This window comes from Lynx canadensis, chromosome B4 (genome assembly GCF_007474595.2).
Source record: "Lynx canadensis isolate LIC74 chromosome B4, mLynCan4.pri.v2, whole genome shotgun sequence".
Lineage (NCBI taxonomy): Eukaryota > Metazoa > Chordata > Mammalia > Carnivora > Felidae > Lynx > Lynx canadensis.
Genome location: NC_044309.1, coordinates 53,285,442 through 53,308,757, shown reverse-complemented (window position 1 = coordinate 53,308,757; position 23,316 = coordinate 53,285,442). Strand labels below are relative to the sequence as shown.

The following is a 23,316-nucleotide window of genomic DNA, read 5'->3' as shown; positions in this document are numbered from 1 at the left end:
ATCAAAATGGAAACAAAATTACACTGGGATTAGTTTTCACAAATTGACTTGGTGCATTGGTATATTTTTGAAAAAACTGTAAGAGGCCTAAGAACACAAGTATGTATCACACTGACACATTCTTGAAGTACCAGAGAAATGTCAACAAGTTATGGCAGTGAGTCACAGTAATCCTGACTAGTAAAAATGGGTTTAAGGCATGCAAACCCCACCCCCCACCGCTGCCCCAAATCATGATGCCCAGGATCAAAGGGCTTTTATGTAATGTTTTATGCATGTTAACCTTCTCAACATGGCTGCAATGGTCATGTCCTTATTTCGCTTCATGAAATAATATTTCCTCTATTGACTAATCCTTTTTCCCTTGGGTCTCTTTTGTATCATTTTTGATAGACAACTTCTTTCCATTCCTTTGCTTTCAATCCTTGGAGAACTAGAGCTTTTACATCTGTTTGCACTTCTTTATCTTCCTGAATGATCACGTTGGTTTAACTTTTGAAATTTGCATTCCATCTGTTGGTCTCACCCATAATCTCCTTCTGAGAGTTTTTCTCCTAAACTTTTTTTTAATTGCTCATGTAAATGCGTATCACCGATGGTGTGTAAACAACTTTCTGTACACTTGGGGTTAAAACGATTTGAAAAGAAAACCACATGGTTACAAAATTCTAAAATGGAAATAGTTGTAGAGATCCAAGTGCGTACCGTCACCCAGAAGTATTTAACCATACAGCCAGATAATTCAGCAACCAAACTATTCTGATTCAAGTTTGATAACCTGCAGATTGCCAATGAGAACAAGCTTTAACTAGTAAAACGAAGAGTTTGCTGGGAATGGGTCATTGCATAAGGCATCACCACAAAAACAAAACAAAAACAAACAAACAAAAACCCTCCCTATGATCTGGAAAATCAAACTTGACAAGAAGCTTCAGTTTTGTGAATTTTGAGAAATTTCAGTTCGCTAATATCTCTAATGTTGCGCCAGGATTTTGCTTTGTAATTATTAGCCCCCGTTCCTTAGATTTACTTAATTTTACACAATGGCTTTATTCTACGCAAATGGAACAATCACTTAAATTGAGAACACAACTGCCAAGCAACCTCCTTCTCCAATGTAAAATGTTATAAAAAAAAATCAGTAGCTTTGATGACAATATAAAATCATGTGGGGAAATCTCTTAAATAAGTTTTTAGTTCATCCCCTACAAAAGAAGCAAAGAAAAATTCCATAAGATTGTTATGTATTAGAAATGTATATTTTTGCATGTAACCTAGATTTGCATTAAGAAATTAAATAATAACATTCACTGTCTCCAAATGTCTACCAATTATACAAAGAAGATGCTTAAAAACCTGCATCTTGGGTTTTGTCTTGTTTTGTTTTTGTTAGTATACCAAAACAGATGTCCATGTTCACTTTAAAAGATCAGTTATTTTTCTTTCTTGCAGTCACTTCTTATTTCTGTTGCCTTTATTCACCCCTTATAGTTAACTGGCTTTCTAATTCTCATATGACCTTCACTTCACCTCACCTTCACCTATTGCTCTGCAGGACGGTTTGTTCAAGTCAATATATCCTAGCCTTGGATTTTTGTCTCCCATGAAAATCTAACAATGTTCAACTCCATCTTTTTTCATCAGCTTTATCTATGAGTAAAAATTTAAAAAGTCAACCCCCAAAGCTTTCCTTGTAGAGCATGTTCCATAATGAATGAAGAACGAGATCTTACTCTATGCCAGAGATTGCATAAAATCATCTAGCCTGCAGTAAAAATTACTTCCCTCTGTCAGGCATTTCAATTCCAAGACAAAACTAACAGTTCTCCAGATAGTCTATCTTTCTTCTGTTATTCTAACAAATGAAAAGAATTATTATTGTTTTTATTTTCTTCAAAGTATACTTTTATACACTTATTACATTTGACTATTGCTTAAGCTATTTATAGCTCCTGCAGATAAACGTGTGTCATCCCCAGCTGCTTGTTTCATTTCTTTGTTGTGTTTCATATAATGGACCACAAGCCTCTGATTGGGCAAAAACAGGCATAAGGCAGTGCACATGCCACGTGAATGTTGTCCACAGTCCCCAAACAAGAGGGTCATTCAATAATTACTGAACAACATTTCTACTAATCTATAAACATGGAGGGAGGAGAGCATAAATGCCAGTGGCAATTTCCCCTTTTATTTCTGTGGACTTGTTTAATTCCTGTTCATCGATCAATGCCTTTTTAGAGACCAGGGACCTTGATGAAGAGTGATTCACTCAAGGCCATCCATCAATTCACCAGAAACACATTCTGCACAACCACTGCATAGACACAGCCATGTTCTCTTTAAGGTTGTTCTTCTGAATCACTTGGATGCTTACGTGTGGAAACAGTGCATTTTCTCCTCCTAGTTTTCTAGGAATGATTCTACTGTCAGTAACTACCGCATAACAAAATGAATATGCTCTTTAAAATTGCTTAGTAGACTTAAAGATGGAACCTGAAAGCTCAAAAGCTACACCTATAAAGTATTTTCCCATATTCCTATATGAAATATCAACATTCATTAGTAAATATTTATTTATTATCTTTTATATGTATAGCAAAGAGATTATGCTGTAATCTCAGTGGTTCTCAACCTGAGGCAATTTTGCCTCCCAGGGGGCACTTGACCATGTCTGGACACATTTTTCATTATCATATAAACTGTGGGTGGCCTCTACTAGGGAGTTTGCTACTGGCCTCTACTGGGGAGAGACCAGAGATGCTGGAGAAGTAATAAACCACTGGGTTCAGTTGTTAAAGAGAAACACCATTTCCCTTTCTCTGAACTAAGATAAAAAGAAATGTCTATGTGTCCTCTTTGGATGTTAGCATCAGGACAAATTTTTAAGACTGTACCTTATAAAGTGTGTCAACGTAAATTAAAGACATAACAGTAAAATAACACCAGATAAAAGCAATTTCACAGAATATGGGAGAGAGATTATCCAAAAATTTAGATCTGACTAATGGGTAAAATTTAAAACTCTCAGAGGAGGATTTAATGGCCAGTTTTGTTTTTTAGATGTACCAAAAAGTTCTGATTTAACAAAAACAAGTATAAGGTAAATGTCATGTAAATGATGTCCACAGCCTCCAAGATAAGAGGGTCATTCAATAAGTATTAAACAATCAGGTCCTTTCCTGCCTCTATTGTATGAGACGACAAGGCCATTCCTAAAACATGTAGGGCTCAGGCAAATACTTGGCATTTTGGCCCATATAAAAAAATTCAAACAAATTTTACAACACAACAATAAAAATATTCCCTTGGAGAGATGCCAAAAAATGATAATAATTATTAGATTAATACATGGTAAAGTAAAAAATGAGAAGGAAGTACAAGGGAAAAACACTGTGTTTGCAGAAAAAGTTAACACTGGCAGCTAGCTTCATCTAGGATATGAATTATTCCTTGGTAACACATCAGGAGTTTGGGCAATGTAATCATGGATTCCCAATCTGCTCACATTAATCCCTTGGAATAAGTTCCTGAAAAATCTGGATGGTTGTCTTTCTAAATGTATTAAATGAAATTAACTTTAATAAATTTATATGGCATTATTCCAGGTAAATCTGGACAGCATTTAAATTACTCTCATAACAAAAGCAAATTACTTAATATAGAAAAGAATTGCTTTGCCCTGAATTAGATCCTTAGGATGCAAATGCTTAAGTTTATCAACTTGAGTAGCTGTCAAGTATCATCCTCTTGAACACCTGAGTGGACAGGATACTCAAGTATGATAACTTGCCATCAAAATCCATCCTTAAGACTTAAAATATTACTGCAAAAGCTAATTTATCTACATATATGCTTCTTATTCTAGAAGTTTCATAGTTTGGAGTTTCTTGTATGTGATAGACACTTAAAGCCATGCTACTAAATAAGACACAGATAATTTATTTACTTACTTTTAACATTTTTAAAATTTTTATTCAGTTTGTTTAAACCAAAGACACTTCACCCATTTCTATCTCCTACTCCCTACCTCTTGCAACCAACAGCCCATTCTCTGTGTGTAATAATTTTTTTTAGGACTCCACATTGAAGAGACACCATATAGTATTATCTTTCTCTGACTTATTTCACTTAGATAATGCCGTGGAGGTCCATCCACATTGTCTCAAATTCCAAGATTCCGTTCTTCTCTCTGAATAATATTCCACTGATGTGTGGGGGTATGTGTATATAATACATATAATAATTTATTTATCCATTCACTTATCAATGGACACTTAGGTTGTTTCCATGTCTTGTCCATTGTAAACAGCATTACAATGAAGGTGGCGTGCAGGTATCTTTTCAAATTGGTGTTTCAGTTTCTTTGGAAAAATACCCAGAGGTGGAACTGCTGAATTATATGGTAGTTTTATTTTTAATTTTTAGAGGAAGCCTGTTCTCCACAGTGGTGCATCAATTTACATTCCTATCGACAATGGACAAGAGTTCTCCTTACTCCACATGCTCACTAACAGTTATTTCTTATCTTTTTGGTAATAATCATTTTGACAGGTGTGAGGTGATAAATCATGTGGTTTTGATTTGTATTTCCCTTATGATTAATGATGTTGAGCATCTTTTCACATCCCTGTTGGCCATCTGTATACTTCTCTGGAAACATGTCTAGTCAGATACTCTACCTATTTTTTAATCAAATTATGTTTTCCCTATTGAATTGTAGGAGTTCTATGTATGTTTTGGATATTAGCCTTTTGTCAGACATAAGACCTAACGATGATTTTCTCTTAGTCGGTGGTTTGCCTTTCATTTTGTTGGTGCTTAGAAGCTTTTCAGTTTGATGTTAATTTTTCCTTTTGTTGCTTTTGCTTTGGGTGTCAGATTAAAAAAATATATATTGCCAATACCAATGTCAAGGTGCGTACTACCTATGTTTTTGCGTAGGAGTTTTATGGTTTCAGGTCTCATATTCATATCTTCAAACCATTTAAAGTTGTCTTTTGTGTATGGTGTAAGATAGTAACCCAGCATCATTCTTTTGCATATGGCTGTCCAATTTTCCAAATACCATTTATTATTATTATTTTTTTAACGTTTTATTTATTTTTGAGACAGAGAGAGACAGAGCATGAACGGGGGAGGGGCAGAGAGAGGGGGAGACATAGAATCAGAAACAGCCTCCAGGCTCTGAGCCATCAGCCCAGAGCCCGACGCAGGGCTCGAACTCACGGACCACGAGATCGTGACCTGAGCTGAAGTCGGACGCTTAACCGACTGAGCCACCCAGGCGCCCCGCAAATACCATTTATTAAAGAGAGGCTTTAATAATTTAATAATACTTTACCCACTGTATATTGTTGGCTCTTTTGTCATAAGTTGACTATGTGTGTAGGTTTATTTTTGGGCTCTCCATTCTGTTTCACTGACCCATGTGTCTGTTTTTATGCCACAATCATACTGTTTTAATTGTAATAGCTTTGTAATACAGTTTGAAATCAGGGAGTATGATGCCTCAAACTTTGTCCTTTCTCAAGATTGCTTTGGCTCTTTAGTTGGTGTGTGTGTTGTTCCATGAAAATTTTAGGATTATTCTATTTCTGTGAAAATGCCATTGGAATCCTGATATGGATTACAGTGAATCTTAGATTGCTTTGGGAAGTATGAAAATTTTAACAGTATTAATTCTTTGAATTCATGAGCACAGAATATCGTTCCATTTACTTATGTCTTTAATTTCTTTCATTAATGCCCTATAGCTTTCAATAGACAGGTCTTCTGCTTCCTTCATTAAATTGATTCTTAGGTATTTTGTCCTTTTTGATGCAATTATAAATGGGATTGTTTTCTTAATTTCTATTTCTGATAGTTCATTAGTGTAATGAAACTTAACAGATTTTTGGGTGTTGATTTCATATCCTGCAACTTTATTGAAGCCACTTATTAGTTCTAACAGTTTTTTAATGGAGTCTTCAAGGTTTTCTATATATAATATCAAGACATCTGCAAATAGAGACAATTTTAGTTCTTCTTTTCAATTTAGATGCCTTCGGTAGTTTTTTGTTGTTGTTTGTTTTGTTTTTTCCTTTTATTTTGCCTCATCACTCTGGCTAAGATTTCCAATACTATATTGAATAAAAGTGGTAAGAGTGAATATCTATTCCTGATCCTACAAGAAATATCTTCAGCTTTTCACTGTTGAATATGATATTAGCTATGGGCTTTTCATATATGGCCTTTAATACGTTAGGATACATTCCTTCCGTGGGAAGGAAGTTGGGAGTTTTTAATCATAAATGGATGCTGAATTCTGTCACTTTATCTACATATACCAAGATTACTATATCATTTTCATCCTTCACCTTGTTAATGTGGTATATATCACATTGACTGATTTGTGAATGTTGGACCATCTTTGCATCCCTGAAACAAATCCCACTTAATTACAGTGTATGATCTTTTTAATGTATTGTTGATTTTGATTTTCTAATATTGTGTTAAGAATTTTCACATCTATGTTCATTAGAGATATTGCCCTGTAGTTTTCTTTTTGTGAGTCATCCTTGTCTGATTTTCTATTAGATTAAGTATGTTTGAAAGAGTTTCTCCTCTTTTATTTTTTAAAAGAGTGTGAGAAGGAATGTTATTAATTCTTCTTTGAATATTTGGTAGAATTCACCAGTGAAACCATCCGGTCCCAGACTTTTGATTGTTGGAACTTTTTGATTACTGACTCAATCTCCCTGCTAGTCATTGGTTTGTTCAGATTTTTTATTTCATCATGATTCAGCCTTGGTAGGTTGTATGTTTACAGAAATTTATCCATTCCGTTTGGGTTGTCCAATTTACTGGAATATAATTGTTCACATTAGTCTTATAAGAGACTGATCCTCTTATGATCCTTTGTATTTCTGTGGTATCAGTTATAACATCTCCTCTTCCATCTCTGATTTTGAGTCTTCTCTTTTTTCTTGGTGAGTCCAACAAAAGGTTAATCAACTTTTATCTTTTCAAAGAACAGCTTTTAACTTTCTTTTTAGTCTCTACATCATCTATTTCTTCTCTAATCTCTATAATTTCCTTCTTTCTACTATCCTTGGCCTTCATTTCTTCTTTCTTAGTTCCTTGAGGTAGAAAGTTAGATTGTTTGAGACTTCTCTTATTTCTTGAGGTAGACTCTATGAACTTTCCTCTTAAAACTGCTTTTGCTGCATCCCATAAATATTGATACGTTACATATCCATCTTTGTTTCATTTTTAAGCATACCAATAGCTTAGTGTATCTGATAACTTATTTTTCCCCATCAGAATACTTAGCTGTGCTCTTCTATTATATACACATTACTTCACTTATTTAGGGACATACAAACCAGAATTTCATTGTCTACAGAATTACATAAATCACACAAAAAGCTGTTTCTTCAATAAGTGGTCTTAAGTCTATTTGATGAATCCTGACTGGTACTCTGTCAATCATCACTAATTTACTAAACAACTAAGGAACCTGCTAGTCTCTAACTATTGGTAAAGAAGAGCCTGCTGGTTCCTAGTATATTAAAATCTTAGCAAGCTCACAAATTGAAGTAATCTTTTCCCACAAGACTCCTTGGAATCCACTCCTCACATTTTTAACCTTTTCAAAGGAGAGTGATTTTCTATTGCCCTTCTTCACTTCCCACTGGAAAACTTTTCTTCAAGAATTTAAAGAAAAATAAAAAACTAATTGCCTTCTGAGAATTTCATCCCTGACTTCATTTGGTATTACTGGGAATGCTGCCAGAGGAAAGAGTTCTGCATGCTGTTGGAAGTTAATCTTTTAGCATATTCCCTAATTTGGATGATCTACTATTTGGGAATATATACTTTAAGAACATGGTGGAGAAGGAAAAGGAGGAGGGGAAGAAGGAAGAAGATGGGGGGGGCGGGGCGGGGAAGAGGAGAAGGGAGAAGACAGAAGAAAGGGAGGATGGGGAGAAAAAAGAGGGAGAAGAAGAGGAAGGGGATGGAGAGGAAGAAAAGGGAGGGGGGAAGGGGAGGAAGAGGAAGAAGAGACAGTCAGAAAGCTGTGAGTGAGTTCATAAATTATGTCACAAAATTATTGCAATAAATCAATTTGAATTAAATTATTATTGAGTCTGAAAAGTCATATGCAATTAAGTGGTACAGTTTACTTGAAACAAGATATACATTTTTCCATATGATAAATATTTGAAGGCTACCCCTTATTATCTGTAATAGTGCACACATGATATAATTTTGGAGAATCACATCAAATTTGAGAAAATCTTTTACTTAGTAATAAACACATGGGGGGAAATCCAAGATAAGCTTAACTCTATCTTGATAATGACTAATCCTCTCAACACTTGCTGAGGGGCACCTGGGTGGCTCATTGGTTAAGCATCTGTCTTCTACTCAGGTCAGGATCTTAGGCTTCACGAGTTTCAGCCCACATTGGGCTCTACGCTGACAGCTCTGAGCCTGGAGCCTGCTTCAGATTCTGTGTCTCCCTCTCTCTCTGCCCCTCCCTTGCACACTTGTGCTATCTCTCCCTTTCTCCCTCCCTCCCCCTCCCTCTCTCTCTCTCTCAAAAATAAATAAAAATATTAAAAGAAACCACTAGCTGATTATTTTTTATCCTCTAGCTAAGGCTGACTTCAGGTAAAACTGTGTGCTTCTTGAAGACCAAAGTTGTTCAGTTCAGTTTTGACCCCTTAAAGGCTAAAGAAAGTGCCTGACATATATTGGTGGTGTTGTAAATCAACACAAAAGGGGTAAAAATTTGTCTTACAGGCTACCCACTCACAGAAAATGCCTCTGCTTTTACTAGGCACTTCTTGATACTCAAATATCAAGCCAGTCCCCTTTTCTTAGATACCCAAAACAAATATATTCCATCTATTTTTCTACCGTTCAAGATGTTCCACTATTAATCATCAATTTCTTGCACCCTTCGTCTACCAAGAAACCTGAAATCATTAGGCTCACAGTATTTCTTTTACTTTGTACTATCTGTCTCTTTTTCTTATACCTTGCTCTGGTATAGATGCCTCTACTTTCTTTCCAAAACTTCTTCATGTGTGCTTTTTGGTGAATCTACCCAATAGTTCCTTTGAGAACATGGTCAGTTTTCTGACTAAAGGGTGAATGGTGGGGTTTGGTGAGGGGACTGATGGCATGTAAGAAAAGCACATCAACAGGTGCCAAAAGGGCCACTTTGGAAGAACGTACATTCCTTTCCCTGAACCACACCATTTTTCCAGTCCTTAAACAGGCCAGTGTCAAGAATTTTCACTATTTTCCTCTCTACACAGATTCTTTTTTCTTTGCCATTAATAACTGTTGAGACATACATCTCACTGTGGCATAAAAAGAAATTTCACTCACTTCTGCTGCCATCTCTCTTCTAAAACAAAACTCCAAGAGAACATTCTATCTTATACTAGTCATTTTTGTATTCTGCTTTCCATCCCTTCTCGATCAAAATGGCATTCTCAAAGCTCACTAGTGTCCTGCTAATCACTATATTGAAAGGTATTTCCTATGTTTTTGTTTTGTTTCCGTGAACCTTTGTTTGTTGTCTCAACTTTCTTCCTAGTGTAACTTCATAGTATGCTGCTTTCGATTCTGCATCATTTCTCCTTCAAATGGTCTCCTAGTGGGAACATAGGCATGCTTTAATTTTCTCCCCAGGCTCATCCCAGCCCTTCCAGCTAGCCTTCCCCAAGAATCAGTCTTTCTTTCATTTTTCCCTTTTAATATTCTTCCTCTAGGATCTATGTCTGATGTAGTTCAATTATCACATGTATGATTAGCATTCTCAATTGATTACAGAGCTCTAATCTGGCTACAGAGCACCAGAATGGTATCTCAAGTAGTTGTCTGATATTTCCTTGTGGAAATATCCTTGGGGAAATGTTCTCACGTAACATCACAAACACCAAACTCATCGTCTTCTCTGTAAACTGGGCTATGTGAATGGTGCTAGTTCCTCAAGTACTGGATTTCAACATCTTGACCCGCCTTACTTCCTCCTCACGTTTAATCAATAATGCGTGACATTCTCTGAATCATTCCTTTGCTGTAGTTCCTGCAACAGCCCTTAACCAATAAATGTTTACAAAGAAGTTATAAAGGAAATTCACATATATCCAAACATGTCCTATACTCTGTCAGTTCAGACTCTTACTCAAGCTTTTCCTTCTCCTCCCTTTGTACTTCTAAGATCTTATCCAGCATTGAAGGCTCACCTCCAATATCAGCTCCAAGAAGTAGTTTTACTAGGGATAAATACTCTGTCCCACTTCAACTCCTATCATGTTTTGTTTATATAGTTAATTTTACACTTACCAGGCTGCCTTATATGAAAATTATATATTCAAATATTGTTCTACTTCCAAATATAACTTGTGAGCTCTTGGAACACAGTAACCTTGTCAACTCAGTTTTTCCTCAGATTTAGATCTGCCACAGTGTGTATACATTGTAAATACTTAAAAACTTATTAAGTGTCTCCAATTAAACTAAACTGAGATGGGATTTGAGTATTAGTAAATTATTAAGAAATCTGTATTCAGATGAAGACTGTCTGAAATTCCTTTGAAATGGTTAAAAGGCTTTTGACATATCACCCCAGAAAATAATAGCAAGATAAGGGATCAATGATATAAAACATAAATACAGTATCTTTTTCCCCCCAGTGGGCAATCAAAATTAGGTAAGAAATTATTACCTAATACTTGTTATCTGAAATTTCCAAAGAATAATGTTTTTTGTTGTAGTTACTGTTTTCAGCTTTGGATGTGTATTTTTCTTTCTACCTTAGCAATTTTTAGCTGTGTTGAAGAATCAAAGGGAGACAAAGGAACACTTGTTTAGAATACTTATTTAGCTAGTTGAAAGGTCTAAGACTGCCTTGATGCTGATAATGGTAGTTCATGCAAGAATGTTCCAATGCCTTTGCTTTTGAGAACCATCTCGGGCTTTCAAATATGATCAAACTTTATTTATAAAAATATTTGTGTAGGGGCGCCTGGGTGGCGCAGTCGGTTAAGCGTCCGACTTCAGCCAGGTCACGATCTCGCGGTCCGTGAGTTCGAGCCCCGCGTCGGGCTCTGGGCTGATGGCTCGGAGCCTGGAGCCTGTTTCCGATTCTGTGTCTCCCTCTCTCTCTGCCTCTCCCCCGTTCATGCTCTGTCTCTCTCTGTCCCAAAAATAAATAAACGTTGAAAAAAAAATATATTTGTGTATATGGAATTTTGAAGTTTTCTAGCTACATGCAGTATCTAGAATTTAAAAGTTTTTCACTCTGAGTTCTTTACGTTTATATTTAACACAAGCATTATTGTGCCTTTATGACATTTTTTTTTCTAATTTATAACAGAGTGACCAATTCAAACTTGAAGATATATTCTATCCAAATAGGTCATATGGGTTCCAAATAGCAAGATTTCATTCTTTTTATGGTTGAATAATATTCCATTGCGTGTGTGTGTGTGTGTGTGTGTGTGTGTGTGTGTCACATTTTCTTTATCCATTTATCAGTCAATGAATGATATGGATGGAACTAGAGAGTATTATGCTAAATGAAATAAGTCAGAGAAAGACAAACACTGTATGATTTCATTCATATGTGGAATTTAAGAAACAAGCAAAAGGAAAAAAATAGAGAGAGGCAAAGAGACTCTTAACTATACAGAACAAACTGATGGTTACCAGTGGGGAGGTGGGTAGGGGGAAGGGCTAAATAGGTAATGTGGATTAAGGAGTTCCCTTGTTGTGAAGAGAACCAGGTGTTCTATGGAAGTGCTGAATCACTACATAGAACACCTGAAACTAATATTATACTGTAGGTTAATTAACTGGAATTTAAATAAAACCTTAAAAAACCCAAATTAGTCATATGAGGAGTAAATAACACAAATTTTAAGCAAACATATATAACACTACATCCCTTTGAAGGGGCATGTCAGCATGAAGTGACTTGGCATGTTTTGAATATCAAAATGTTTTTGGTGGCAATTATCAGAATTGTTGAATTTCTTACTTGTGCTCATCTTTACTTTTTAACTGGTTTGGACTCACAAAGCATTTACCACACAGTCGTCATTTCATTACCAATCTTGCGGCAAATTCTGATTTAAAACATTACAGATGTATACAGATGGAGAGCTGACAGAGAATGGAGAAGAGGAAATAAGAGTGAAGGAAAGCAGGGCATAAATTCTGTGGGATAACCGACTTAATTGGCCTGGCTTATATTATTTACTAATCAAGTTGATAATGGACAACAATAAAACCACAGCTATTAAAATCTCAATGAAAAACAACTGATTGACTGGGTTTTATTTTCCCATGACCTAAATTAGATAGCTACCATGCCAACTTGATGACCCTGCCGGTCTGCATCAGCTTCATAAAACACTCTGGAGAATCTCACAGTTCACAACAGACTTTCATATGCAGTGCTACATATTCAACTTTCTTTCAGCCATATTTTTTTAGTGACAAATATAAAGTGTGAGCAGGAAAGGTAAAAATGTTCCACCCACTTAATTTTTATTTGGCATGTCTACAGACAGGTAAACACACAGGCTACTAGGAGATAAACGATTTTCATATTTCTTCACAAACACCCTAGGAGGAGAGAGAATTTTCTTAGTATAAAACTCAGTCCTTATTCTGTCAGGCAAAGTAATTATGGAACCAAAACAAATCCACATTGTCTAATTAGGTCGTTAAAAAGCATAAATGCGTCATGGAAGCTTTTCCCCTTGCCTAAGACATAAAGTAAGACAATGAAAACAATCTGGTAATATAGAAAGGTTCAGAATTTGTTTCTTTTCAAAAATAATAGGTCCTTTCATCTTTCTATTTCCCTAAGACGAAGACAGTTAATTTAGAGACAAAATCTGTAATTAGTTCAGGGTTTACTTTGATTATGTTTCAAAATATTTAACCAAAAACAGGAAGATAGAGAAAGAAAGAAAATACACTGAAAAATTATCAAAGGAAGTGAATAAAAGCAAGAGAGTGGGTTGCTGATCAAAATGTATTGTGCAGAGACAAGATGAATATAAAATTTACATTCATGTAAACACAACCAATCTGGGATACCAGAAAGCTCTCAGGAAGAATACGCAGGCATCTGCCTTTGGGATTTCAAACCAGACTTTAATCACAACTAACTTAAATAAAAACAAATGGCATGATTATTTGCCTCTTCCTCTTTCTACTTGTTATTTCTTGAGTTTTAGAAGACTCATGGCTCAAAACGTTAAGAAACGAAATGCAAAAAAAAAAAAAAAAAGGAAAGGAAAACAAACTTACCTGTGATCCTCTTGGCCCTCGTTTGTGGTCCCATTCTGAATGCCCCATGAGCTGTAATATAATATAATAATTACCATAAATTCAATGATGCTTATTTTATGTGGCAAAAAATGTGTACTCCTTCTTCTAAAGATCAAGTTTTTGAAATCTAAGTTTTAATAGTAATGTATTAAATAGCTATCATGAATAAATTAATATACCTAGTCATAATAATTTCTTTGATAGCTAAGATTCCAAATGGTAGTTGTTTTGAAGATATTTTAATATTACTGTCTGATAGAAAGAGTCTGCTAATACATAGCTTTATGGTTCTTTTGTCAGAATGTCCTAGAGAGATGTTAACCCAGGTTAAGCTTTTTAAGTTTGTAAGCCATTAGGTTTCTAGTTTATTAAGAAAATACGCTAAATAAATCATTAGTATAGCTTAATTTACTGTCATGAATGACAAAAATGAGAAGGCAAAAATATTTCAATCATTTTTAATTCTGTTTTGATAATATCACAAAACATGGGAATTCTAAAGAGTGAAATGATTTAATGTGAAATATGCCTCCAAGGTCACAAAATGTAGATTTACATCAAAAGAGACACTATAAGACATTATCAAGTTTGTCCCATAGTTGTAATGGCCCTGAACTACTCTACTTGCAAAGCATTGTATTTATTTATTGAAAATAACATTCAAATAGAAGAATACTAAGAAAATAGAAGATGTTGACTGAAAGGAATAAAACTCCATTCATCTGTCCAGTACACTTACTATTCGTGTGTCCCAATGGAAGAATTCCCCATCACTAATAAACTAGCACACCAACAGGACAGACCCTTCAACAAATGCATATACATTATTAGATTTTCTATACAACAGCAATGATTTCTTAGTGGATATAAAGAAATCTGTTCAAAAACTGAGAACTGAGGGTTGATGGGGGGTAGGAGGGAAGGGAGGGTGGGTGATGGGTATTGAGGAGGGCACCTTTTGGAATGAGCACTGGGTGTTGTATGGAAACCAATTTGACAATAAACTTCATATATTGAAAAAAAATAAAGAAATCTGTTCACAACACAATAGCAACAAAAAAGTATTATAGTTTTGAACATTAGCAAGACATGTGATAACCATAAACAGAAAACGATAAAACTTTTCTGATGGTCATACAGTGCTCCTGATTAAAAAGACTCAATTGTATAAAATTATTAAGCATTCAGTTCTACCCACACAAATTTACAGGTTTAACCTAATTTCAGTGAAAAGTGATCCATATTTGTTTAGGAAACTGAAAAAAAAAAAAACAACTAGGTAAATTTTATCTGAATAAACATTGGTAAGAATGAGAAAATATTAGAAGAGATAGTAATACCCTAGGGGATATTAAAATATATTCTAAAATTTAACCCTAATTATGAGCTAGTGATTTAAGACTCAAAATATAAATGAATGAGATGTAGTGGACATTTGTGACATGAACTCAAGTACATATGGCAACAAAATATGAAAAAGAAAACATAAATATCAATGAGTCTTTGATGAATTAGTCAACAAATGAAAAAAAGAGAAATAGATTCTTTGGAAAAAAATTAGAGCTGAACCTTATACACAAATATTAATTCTAGGTAGATAAAAAGACAAATTTAAAAAGATAAAAAGCATAAAATAAAATAAAGTCCAGGCAAATATTTAAACTACCTTGAAATGTGAAAAGATTTTCCAAACTAAACAAAACACACACATACACAGAGAATCAAAACACACACACACACACACACGCACATACACACAGGATTACGATTCAACTACATAAAATCCTCAAATATGCGTGTACAAATGTCACACTGGTAAAATATTTGCTTTAAATGGCAGGTAAAAAAAATAAGTATCTTCAGTACACTAATTTTCTACAAATTTGAAAGTAATGCAACTTAACAAAATAATTACAGGAAAAGATAGTTCACAAAACAATTATCAGTAATCAATACTGGAAATAACTTTATTTGAAGTGAAAAAATTTCAATATAAACAAAAGCAAGAAATGACGCTTGCCTATTAAATTAGCAAACTGATAATATTCTGGGAGCTTAGTATGCCTATATATTGCTAGTATGTAGTGCACAGATACACACATATGTATATATTTACATACTTGTAAATACAGACATGTATACACTATATATATCAATTTTAATAGATATTGCATACTCTTAAAAATTCATACCCTTTGAATTAGAAAATAAAAATGTAAAAATCCAGTAATTATAATGTGTCAATCACTGTGTCATCCAACCACAGGGGAACTATCCACTAAATTAGAGTATACAAAAGAATATAATATTGCATTTACAATGTGGCCTTCAGGGCCCTTTTAAAAATTACATGCAAAATGCTCAAGTTTTAATAAGTGAAAAATATAACAAAGTAATTTTAAATTATTCATTTTTAATAAGAAGGTCAGTTATTGTATGCCTTGGAATTAGTGAAATGATTTAATTATAATTTGGCTAGCACACAGTTTGGGGTAAATTAGCCCAGGTAATCATCATGTAACTTGAATGCTTACGCTTAGCGGACATTTCTTTAATGCTTTAATTTTTTTTAATTTCTGGATTTAATGGCATTACATCTGCTAGTAAATATTAATACTTATATAAAGTTGATTATAAAAAAAGTTAAATACTAATCAACTAGTGAAATAGTCTGATTTAGAAACATATAAATCAACATTTAATTAGTTGTTCACCAGAACTATCAAAACCCATTCCTGACACATTTCATCACCTGCCTTATTGACCTATTATTATTAAACGATTATTATTGACTTTTGTCAATAATAGGAAAAAAAAATAATAGAAAGAGCAGATACTTGCTTTGGCAACTTTAAAGAGATGATAACTTGAGTACTACCTAAATTTTCTGAAAATAGTATTTTATAAAAACTGTTATGCCATTATTCTCTTGCTAATGACTTTAACGGGATAATTTAATAAATTCTATCATGAGTGTCACAATAAAAAAAGGTAAGTAAACCACAAACACAAGTTATAATACATAATACATAATACATTGAACAAAAACTTTCAAAATACAGAGTCACTTGGGTCATCCCTTAGCACAGAACAAGAAGATAAACTTGATAATAATAAGCCAGAGCTTATAAACCTCCAAAAGTTCACTCTCTAAATCTGACCTTTTGATTTAGGGTAAAGGCATTCTATTTTATTCTATTATTACATATTTATTTTATATATTATTATATTTAAAAGTCTGAGTGGACCAGCCTTTTGGTAGTATTTCAAAATGTATTTTTAAATGATACTATCACTACTTTTTTCAAAATAATGAAAAGTTAAATCTACATGCTATGCAATAAAATCAAAAAAGCAATAAACTCTGAAATGATAAACAAGATACTGTAATATTCTCTATTTGATGGAAAGAGAGTCAAAGAAACTTCAACAAGATTTTTTTTTCCCTTTGGACTTGAAGAAATCAAAGACTTTGTTTTTAATTAAAATAATCTGAGTCAAAATGTAACATTAATTGTTTCAGTGTCGAATGTATGGGTTTTGTTATAATATTCTCTGTAATTTGTTTTTTAAAGGCAGTAGTAGGAAGTAGTGGGGGTGCTGTACAGGGTGTCAGGGCTCTGCTCTCCCTGTGATTACATCATACCCGGCACAGGTAGGGGTGAGGTAGGGAGTGAGGATAAGCACATGATAGCACATGCATTTTCATCTTATTTGCACAAAGAATTTATTTTACTATCATAACAGCACTGCCCTTAGGACAAAAGACTAAAATAACCACAATGTTTTCACTATCCCTTTTAAAAAACCATCCATAGTGTGATAAACGGCCTGACTTATTTATTATTACAGATTTATTTACATTAAAATGAAGCATTTGCCCACAGGTAGGTATTCCTGTTAATGCTGTACCATAGGACTAAATGCTTTAGGAAGTATATAGACATCTCATTAGCTTCCCTCTCATGACTAAATTAGGACAAACCAAAAATCTTGGTTATAATAAACAGTGAAAAGGAGATCTTGAACAGGGAAGTCAGTGAATTTCAGAATTCAGTGCAAACCAATACTGATGAGAAAGTCAAAACATCCTTTGAATCAAACAGGTAGGATTAGTATTAAGTTGCAGATGACAAGAGTAGTCATTTGACATTTTCATGGGCTTAGATGAGAGACAGAAATCGGTCATGGACCATAAGGAACAGAAGTAGAAACTGTGGAATTATCTTTTTCTTTTTGCACTTTAATTCATCTGGACTAAACTTTCAAGAAAAATGAAGAGCAGCATGATACCTAGATAACTCTGGGGAAAGAGACACTTCATTAACATGATATGATACTCTTTCTGGAGAAAGAATGCTTAGGATTTTATGATTAGTTATGTACAGTTTCTAGAAATGTAAGAGAGAACGAGAGACACATACTGAGACTGACTAGAAAAATGAAAAAAAAAAGGTTTTCAAATGTATTCTAGCTGGTCAAGAATACATGGCTGCTTAATTCAGGAAGAGAAAAGAATGTTTGCCTCTCACCTTTAGTTTTTTTTTTCAACGTTTTTATTTTTTTATTTATTTTTGGGACAGAGAGAGACAGAGCATGAACGGGAGAGGGGCAGAGAGAGCGGGAGACACAGAATCGGAAGCAGGCACCAGGCTCCGAGCCATCAGCCCAGAGCCCGACGCGGGGCTCGAACTCCCGGACCGCGAGATCGTGACCTGGCTGAAGTCGGAGGCTTAACCGACTGCGCCACCCAGGCGCCCCGCCTCTCACCTTTAAAAATACCTTCTTAACTACTGAAATATGATTACCCCTCTGGGTAAAGGCATTTTAATAAGAAGGTTTGGGGATATATAGGTCACCAAAGTTATACCCACAAATGCTAAACAAAAATCTTTCTATCTGATGAAGGAATTCTCAAAAAAAAAAAAAAAAAAAAAAAAACACAAGAGTTAGCTCTCTTCTTTTCCAGGTCCCACTAATGAAGATAGGAAAATGCAGATCCTTATATTTATTTCTAGGAAACAAAGTATACTTCCTTTAAAAGAAACACAATCTATTATTTAAAGCATTTCAAAAATCCTAACTTCCTTGACACTGAGTCATTTTCATCCTTATGGAATAAATTCTTTTCTCTTTTATTTTTAATAATACATTTCTACATCACAGCCTTCAGCTAACAGTATGTTACACAGTACTTAGTTCCAAGGAAAACAAAACTGCTGCCAAACACCGAATTTAAAAAGTTCACAGGAGAAAGCAAAGAAGTCAGCATGGAAACAAAATGGTTCTATCCAAGCAGAGGTATTTTTAATAATAGCATGAGAAATGCAGACAGTTGAAAGTATGCTTCTGTAGGTAAAATATTTTCCTTTCTTGTTTCTAGATTTTTCCCTGAGCTATATTGCATTATTTTTTGTTTGTTAATATAAAAAAGAATACCTTTTTAGGGGCTCCATGGGAGGAAAAAGTTCACCATCGCTATTACTGCAAAGAGATGAAAGCTGCATGAGGCCCACTAGGTGTGAAAAAAATAATTCTTTGCACATACCTAAGGAGGTAAGAGGCTTTACATAAGAAAAAAAAAAAAAAAAAGGTAACACAGAGAGACAATCCCTTTGTTATCCTGGCCTTCCTCTCTAGAAACCATTCCTCTACTTCACTTGTCAAAAATTACTAAAGCATATTTTTAAAAACACACAAAATAACATATATATGCCGTATTATATAATATATAATTATATTATATATAATATATATTATAGTGTGTGTGTATATATATATATACACACACTATGTATACTTATATCTACCATAGATGGTGCATAGGAGGTTGCCAAAGTTGCTATATAAACCTCCTTTTCATTGCATCATTTATTCATTAAATTTTTAATGCATATTTATTATATGCCTATTGTGTTCTAAGCACAACCTAGATGTGAACAAACCAAGATGTATCTCTACTCACCTGGCTCTTACAATTCTAGTGAAAGGAGACAGAACATAAATGAATAAACAGAAGATAGCAGGAGATGATAAAGCTACACAGAAGCTTGGAATAAAGGAAGGAGAATCAGCGGCTCAAGGCAGAGAGGGCCTGGGAACAGAGCTAATTTCATATAAATAGATCAGGGAAATCCTTTATGAAAAAGTGGCTTTTTAGGAGAGAACTGTATCAAGTGAGAGCTGTACACACAGATATCTGGGAGGTGGGTGTGCCAGAGGAAATAGGAGATGCAACGATCGTGATCTCGAGATGGGAGAAGTGGTTCATTTGGGAAATAGCAGATTATCCTTAAGCTAAAATTTTAAAAAGAGCTGATCTTTTTTAACCATAGGTATATATTTGGTATTTACTCCCTTCCTCTGGTATGAAATTGCCCAAAAGTTAATCTCTCGATCCACTAATTAAAAATTGCCAAGTACATTCTCTTCAGCAATAACAGACCAGGGATTCCCCCTCTTCCCCAATCTCTTCCTCAATTTTATGCAATAGATCCCACACTCCACAAAGGCACCCTTAGATTAGCCATAGCATATAGCACAAATCTGGTGTCCCTTTACACATTTTTTTCAAGAGTCATAAAAGACACAGCAGGCTGCCTTTTAACTCTACTTACTGTGAGAGGCATGAAACTTTCCATTTGATAAACAAATTAAAGCTTCTCTTTACACTTAGCACTTCCCTTTGGATTCTTCCCCTTTGCATACTCTTTTTATAATCTCTTTACTACTTAAGTTTTCTCTCTTCAGGATTCCATGTGGGAAGGCAGACCTGGACCGCTCACTCCTCTGACCACAGGGTCTACTAGATGGCAGTGCCTTGGCCTGGGAAGCTCTTTGACAGACAGTCTAGCCAAGCTCAGTTCCTGTCTAGTCCTTTGAGGGGAACTGCTCTTAATCCTTTGTTTCTTTCCTTCACCTCTTGCTATCAATGGAGTAAGAAGTTCAAGAGGACATTGTGCTCTGCAGAAGAGGGACGCTGAAATCTATATTTGATTTGGGCCTTAGGCCAAAGATGTTGACAGAATCCCTGAGGCTCCCACACACTGTCACCCAGCCCTGCAGGGTTCTTCCCTGGGGTTTGGGGCATAGAAAGGCCTAATGCAGGAGACACTGACAAGATTTACCCTCCTTTATAATTGAATTTACAAACTGGGAGACTCCATCAGACACCTTTGGGTAAACCAGATAGGTTTGATCAGTGGCCTTGGTTCTTACCCATAGCCTACCTTCATCACCACCACTTTATCACATCACCCACACCCAAGTCCATCTCACTCTGCAAAGGCATTATCAAGTGATGGAGATACTATCAAAGATTTTAGGGGGAAACAGGACATGGTTACATTACACTGAATACTACAAAAAGCCACAAAAATATTCATCAGATACTCCAAAGGCATCGTACAGCATTTGGGGGTGGGGTGGGAGGAGGGCAGCTGTCACACCTCTTGCCCTTTACTTTTGAGGCAGGACAAGGGAAGTGAGTCTTTTTCAACTTACTGGTCCTAGCCTTTCATGCCTCAAGGATCTTTCTCAGGCTCTAAATATGTTGTTGTTTTTTTTTTCCAGAATAATTTAGCTTCCTCCTATTCTCCCCATCTTGAGTCTTTAGACAAATTAGTAGGGGGAACAAAGATTCTTTAGAACTAACTCTCCTTAGCACTGAGACCCTGGAAATAGTAAAGAACTGAATGACTGAAATTAAGGGATATCTTTGTTTTCACAGTCGCTGATAACTACCTAAATTCCAACCACTCTACACAGAATACATCCCTGATCCTGACTCTTAACATGCCAACCAAGTATAAATTTCATAAACATGAGAAATGGAAAGACTTCAAGTAGAAAGAAATTCAAAAATTCTGGAGTTTGAAATCCCATCCTCTCTACTGTAAATCATAGATCTATTTCTGACAATTAGGATGATATTCACACACTCTGATTTAGAGTGTTTCCATAATTCTATTTCTGTCTCTGTTATCCTAATGACAATCATTACTCTAAACCTATATGTGGTCACTGATGAAACTAACGCTTCCATTATTTTTACATATTTATATATGACATCTGTACTATCTTGATTACATAAATTGTTGACACTTTTACTGCTAATTTGCATTTTTGGTACTACTATGAATAATGCAATCACATCGGTCTTGTGCTTAAACAGTGCAACATTTCACAAAGAAATAGCAGTAAAGTTAAATAAGCTTGTGAAATTCTGCAAAATATAATTCTACTTAGTCGCAATATATATTAGCATTGTTAAAGTTTGAGGAAGTCTTAAAGAAACACAATTCAACTAAACATTTCCAGTAGAATTTGATCACAGAATACTTTTCTTTCAAAAGGGAGTAATAATTTTATTTGGAATACATTCTGAGAAACTATTTTTTACAGTTTTCTAAATGCTTTTCATATACATTATTTTCATACAACTTATAGAATCATGTATGATCACATAATTCTTTCCTACTGTATTACTTTTAACAATAAGGAATTACTGAGCAAAACCAAATATCCCATCCTGGGCAATGAAGTATATTGGTAAGAAAAAAGAAAAAGATGTGGGAGTTGATTTGTCTTCATGGAATTAATAATGATGATAGTTAATGTGATAGATTTATTTCTCTAAAATCCATTTTCCACTCTCTAGTCTCCACCTCCTTTAAAAACTGTGGAATAAGAGAAAAAATTAATGTCTCAGAAAATCCTATGTAAATCCTACAAGTTAATTATATTTTTTAATGTGGGCTATAGAATTACCTCAAAATGTATATAGTAAATTACATGTCAGAAGTTAGGTTATACTAAATTCTACTAATGTGTCTCTTTAATACACATTATTCATTGCTACATTCACATACTTATTCATACAAATATTTACTGGGTGCCCACAATATATCTAGCCCCATGCTCTATGTAAACATAACAAATACTGATATTGCCAACCCAGAGTCACCACAGAATCTTGAAGTACCTTCTGAACTGTTAATCAAGTATAGCACATTGGTTAAGCACATGGGTTCTGGGAGGCTGATTAGTTTAAATCACAATCTGACATGATACTTACAAGATACATGATCTTGGAAAATTTAATGAATGTTTCTGTGCCTCAGTTTCTGTACCATTAGAATTCAGATAATAATAGCATTTAACTCATGTGGGTTAGGGGACTGTTAAATGAGTCATTACATAAAGAAGGCTTAGTACAGTACCGGGTGTGTAGTAAGTATCACTCATCAAACCTTAGCTGCTACTTCTGTCACCATTAGTAATTGTATAATATTATTTAGGTGTTACTGTATTCTGATTCTTTTTAAAAAGTATAAATCTGATGATATATACGGTTACTTTCTATTAAACTAGAATGGGAGAAACCCATTCCTTGACCCATGCCACCACACAGTTTATAAAATTTGATCAAATTCATAAGTAAAATAAAACTCAAGCATCATTACTCACAGTAACATAAGAGATGTACATGACAATGGAGTCTACTGAGTGTACTGCATCAGGTCAGATTTACTTTCTGTGTATCAACTGGAAAACCCAACCTCTAACATTACTAGGACCCCTTGGTGATGCATGCAGTAATGACAACTGGGATGGCTTACTCTTCCTGACACATAAAGAGTAGCAAAAAGCTGAGAATCACAAAGAACAAACACTTGAAAAGATCAGTTAGGTAAAGGCTATGCTATGTTTCTTCAATACCAAAAAGACTTGCACCTTCAGCTGTATGATCTACTAGTTGGAAATACAACCAAATTTCCCATGCAAGTGACAGTTAATTAGCCCTAAAACAACAAGCGAAAACAAAACAAAACAAAATCCATGTAAAACAATCACAGTAAAAAAGCTTTTAAGTTCTAAGCAACAAAATAAATACATTTTTCTTGTGAAATAGTAAAGAGGCATTACGGCTTAAAGTCATTTAACTCTATCAAGTTTACTTCAAGTGAAACC

The 23,316-nt window shown here is 34.7% G+C and overlaps 1 protein-coding gene across 3 annotated transcripts in view; it reads right to left on the bottom strand.

The window, feature by feature from the left end:
- Positions 1-23,316, bottom strand: part of PDE3A (phosphodiesterase 3A) — a 311,127-nt gene that overhangs the window by 117,857 nt on the left and 169,954 nt on the right. The window contains exons 1-2 of one of the 3 annotated variants that reach the window (XM_030321894.1): positions 18,784-18,818; positions 13,324-13,374 (exon numbers count right to left, since the gene is read on the bottom strand). The exons of 1 other annotated variant lie outside the window; for it this stretch is intronic. In XM_030321894.1, coding sequence (XP_030177754.1) covers positions 13,324-13,371 — 48 coding nt within the window. In that variant the 5' untranslated portion in view covers positions 13,372-13,374; positions 18,784-18,818. Of the gene's footprint in view, positions 1-13,323; positions 13,375-18,783; positions 18,819-23,316 lie in introns of those variants that run through there. One more of the 3 variants, XM_030321890.1, reaches the window with a different exon arrangement.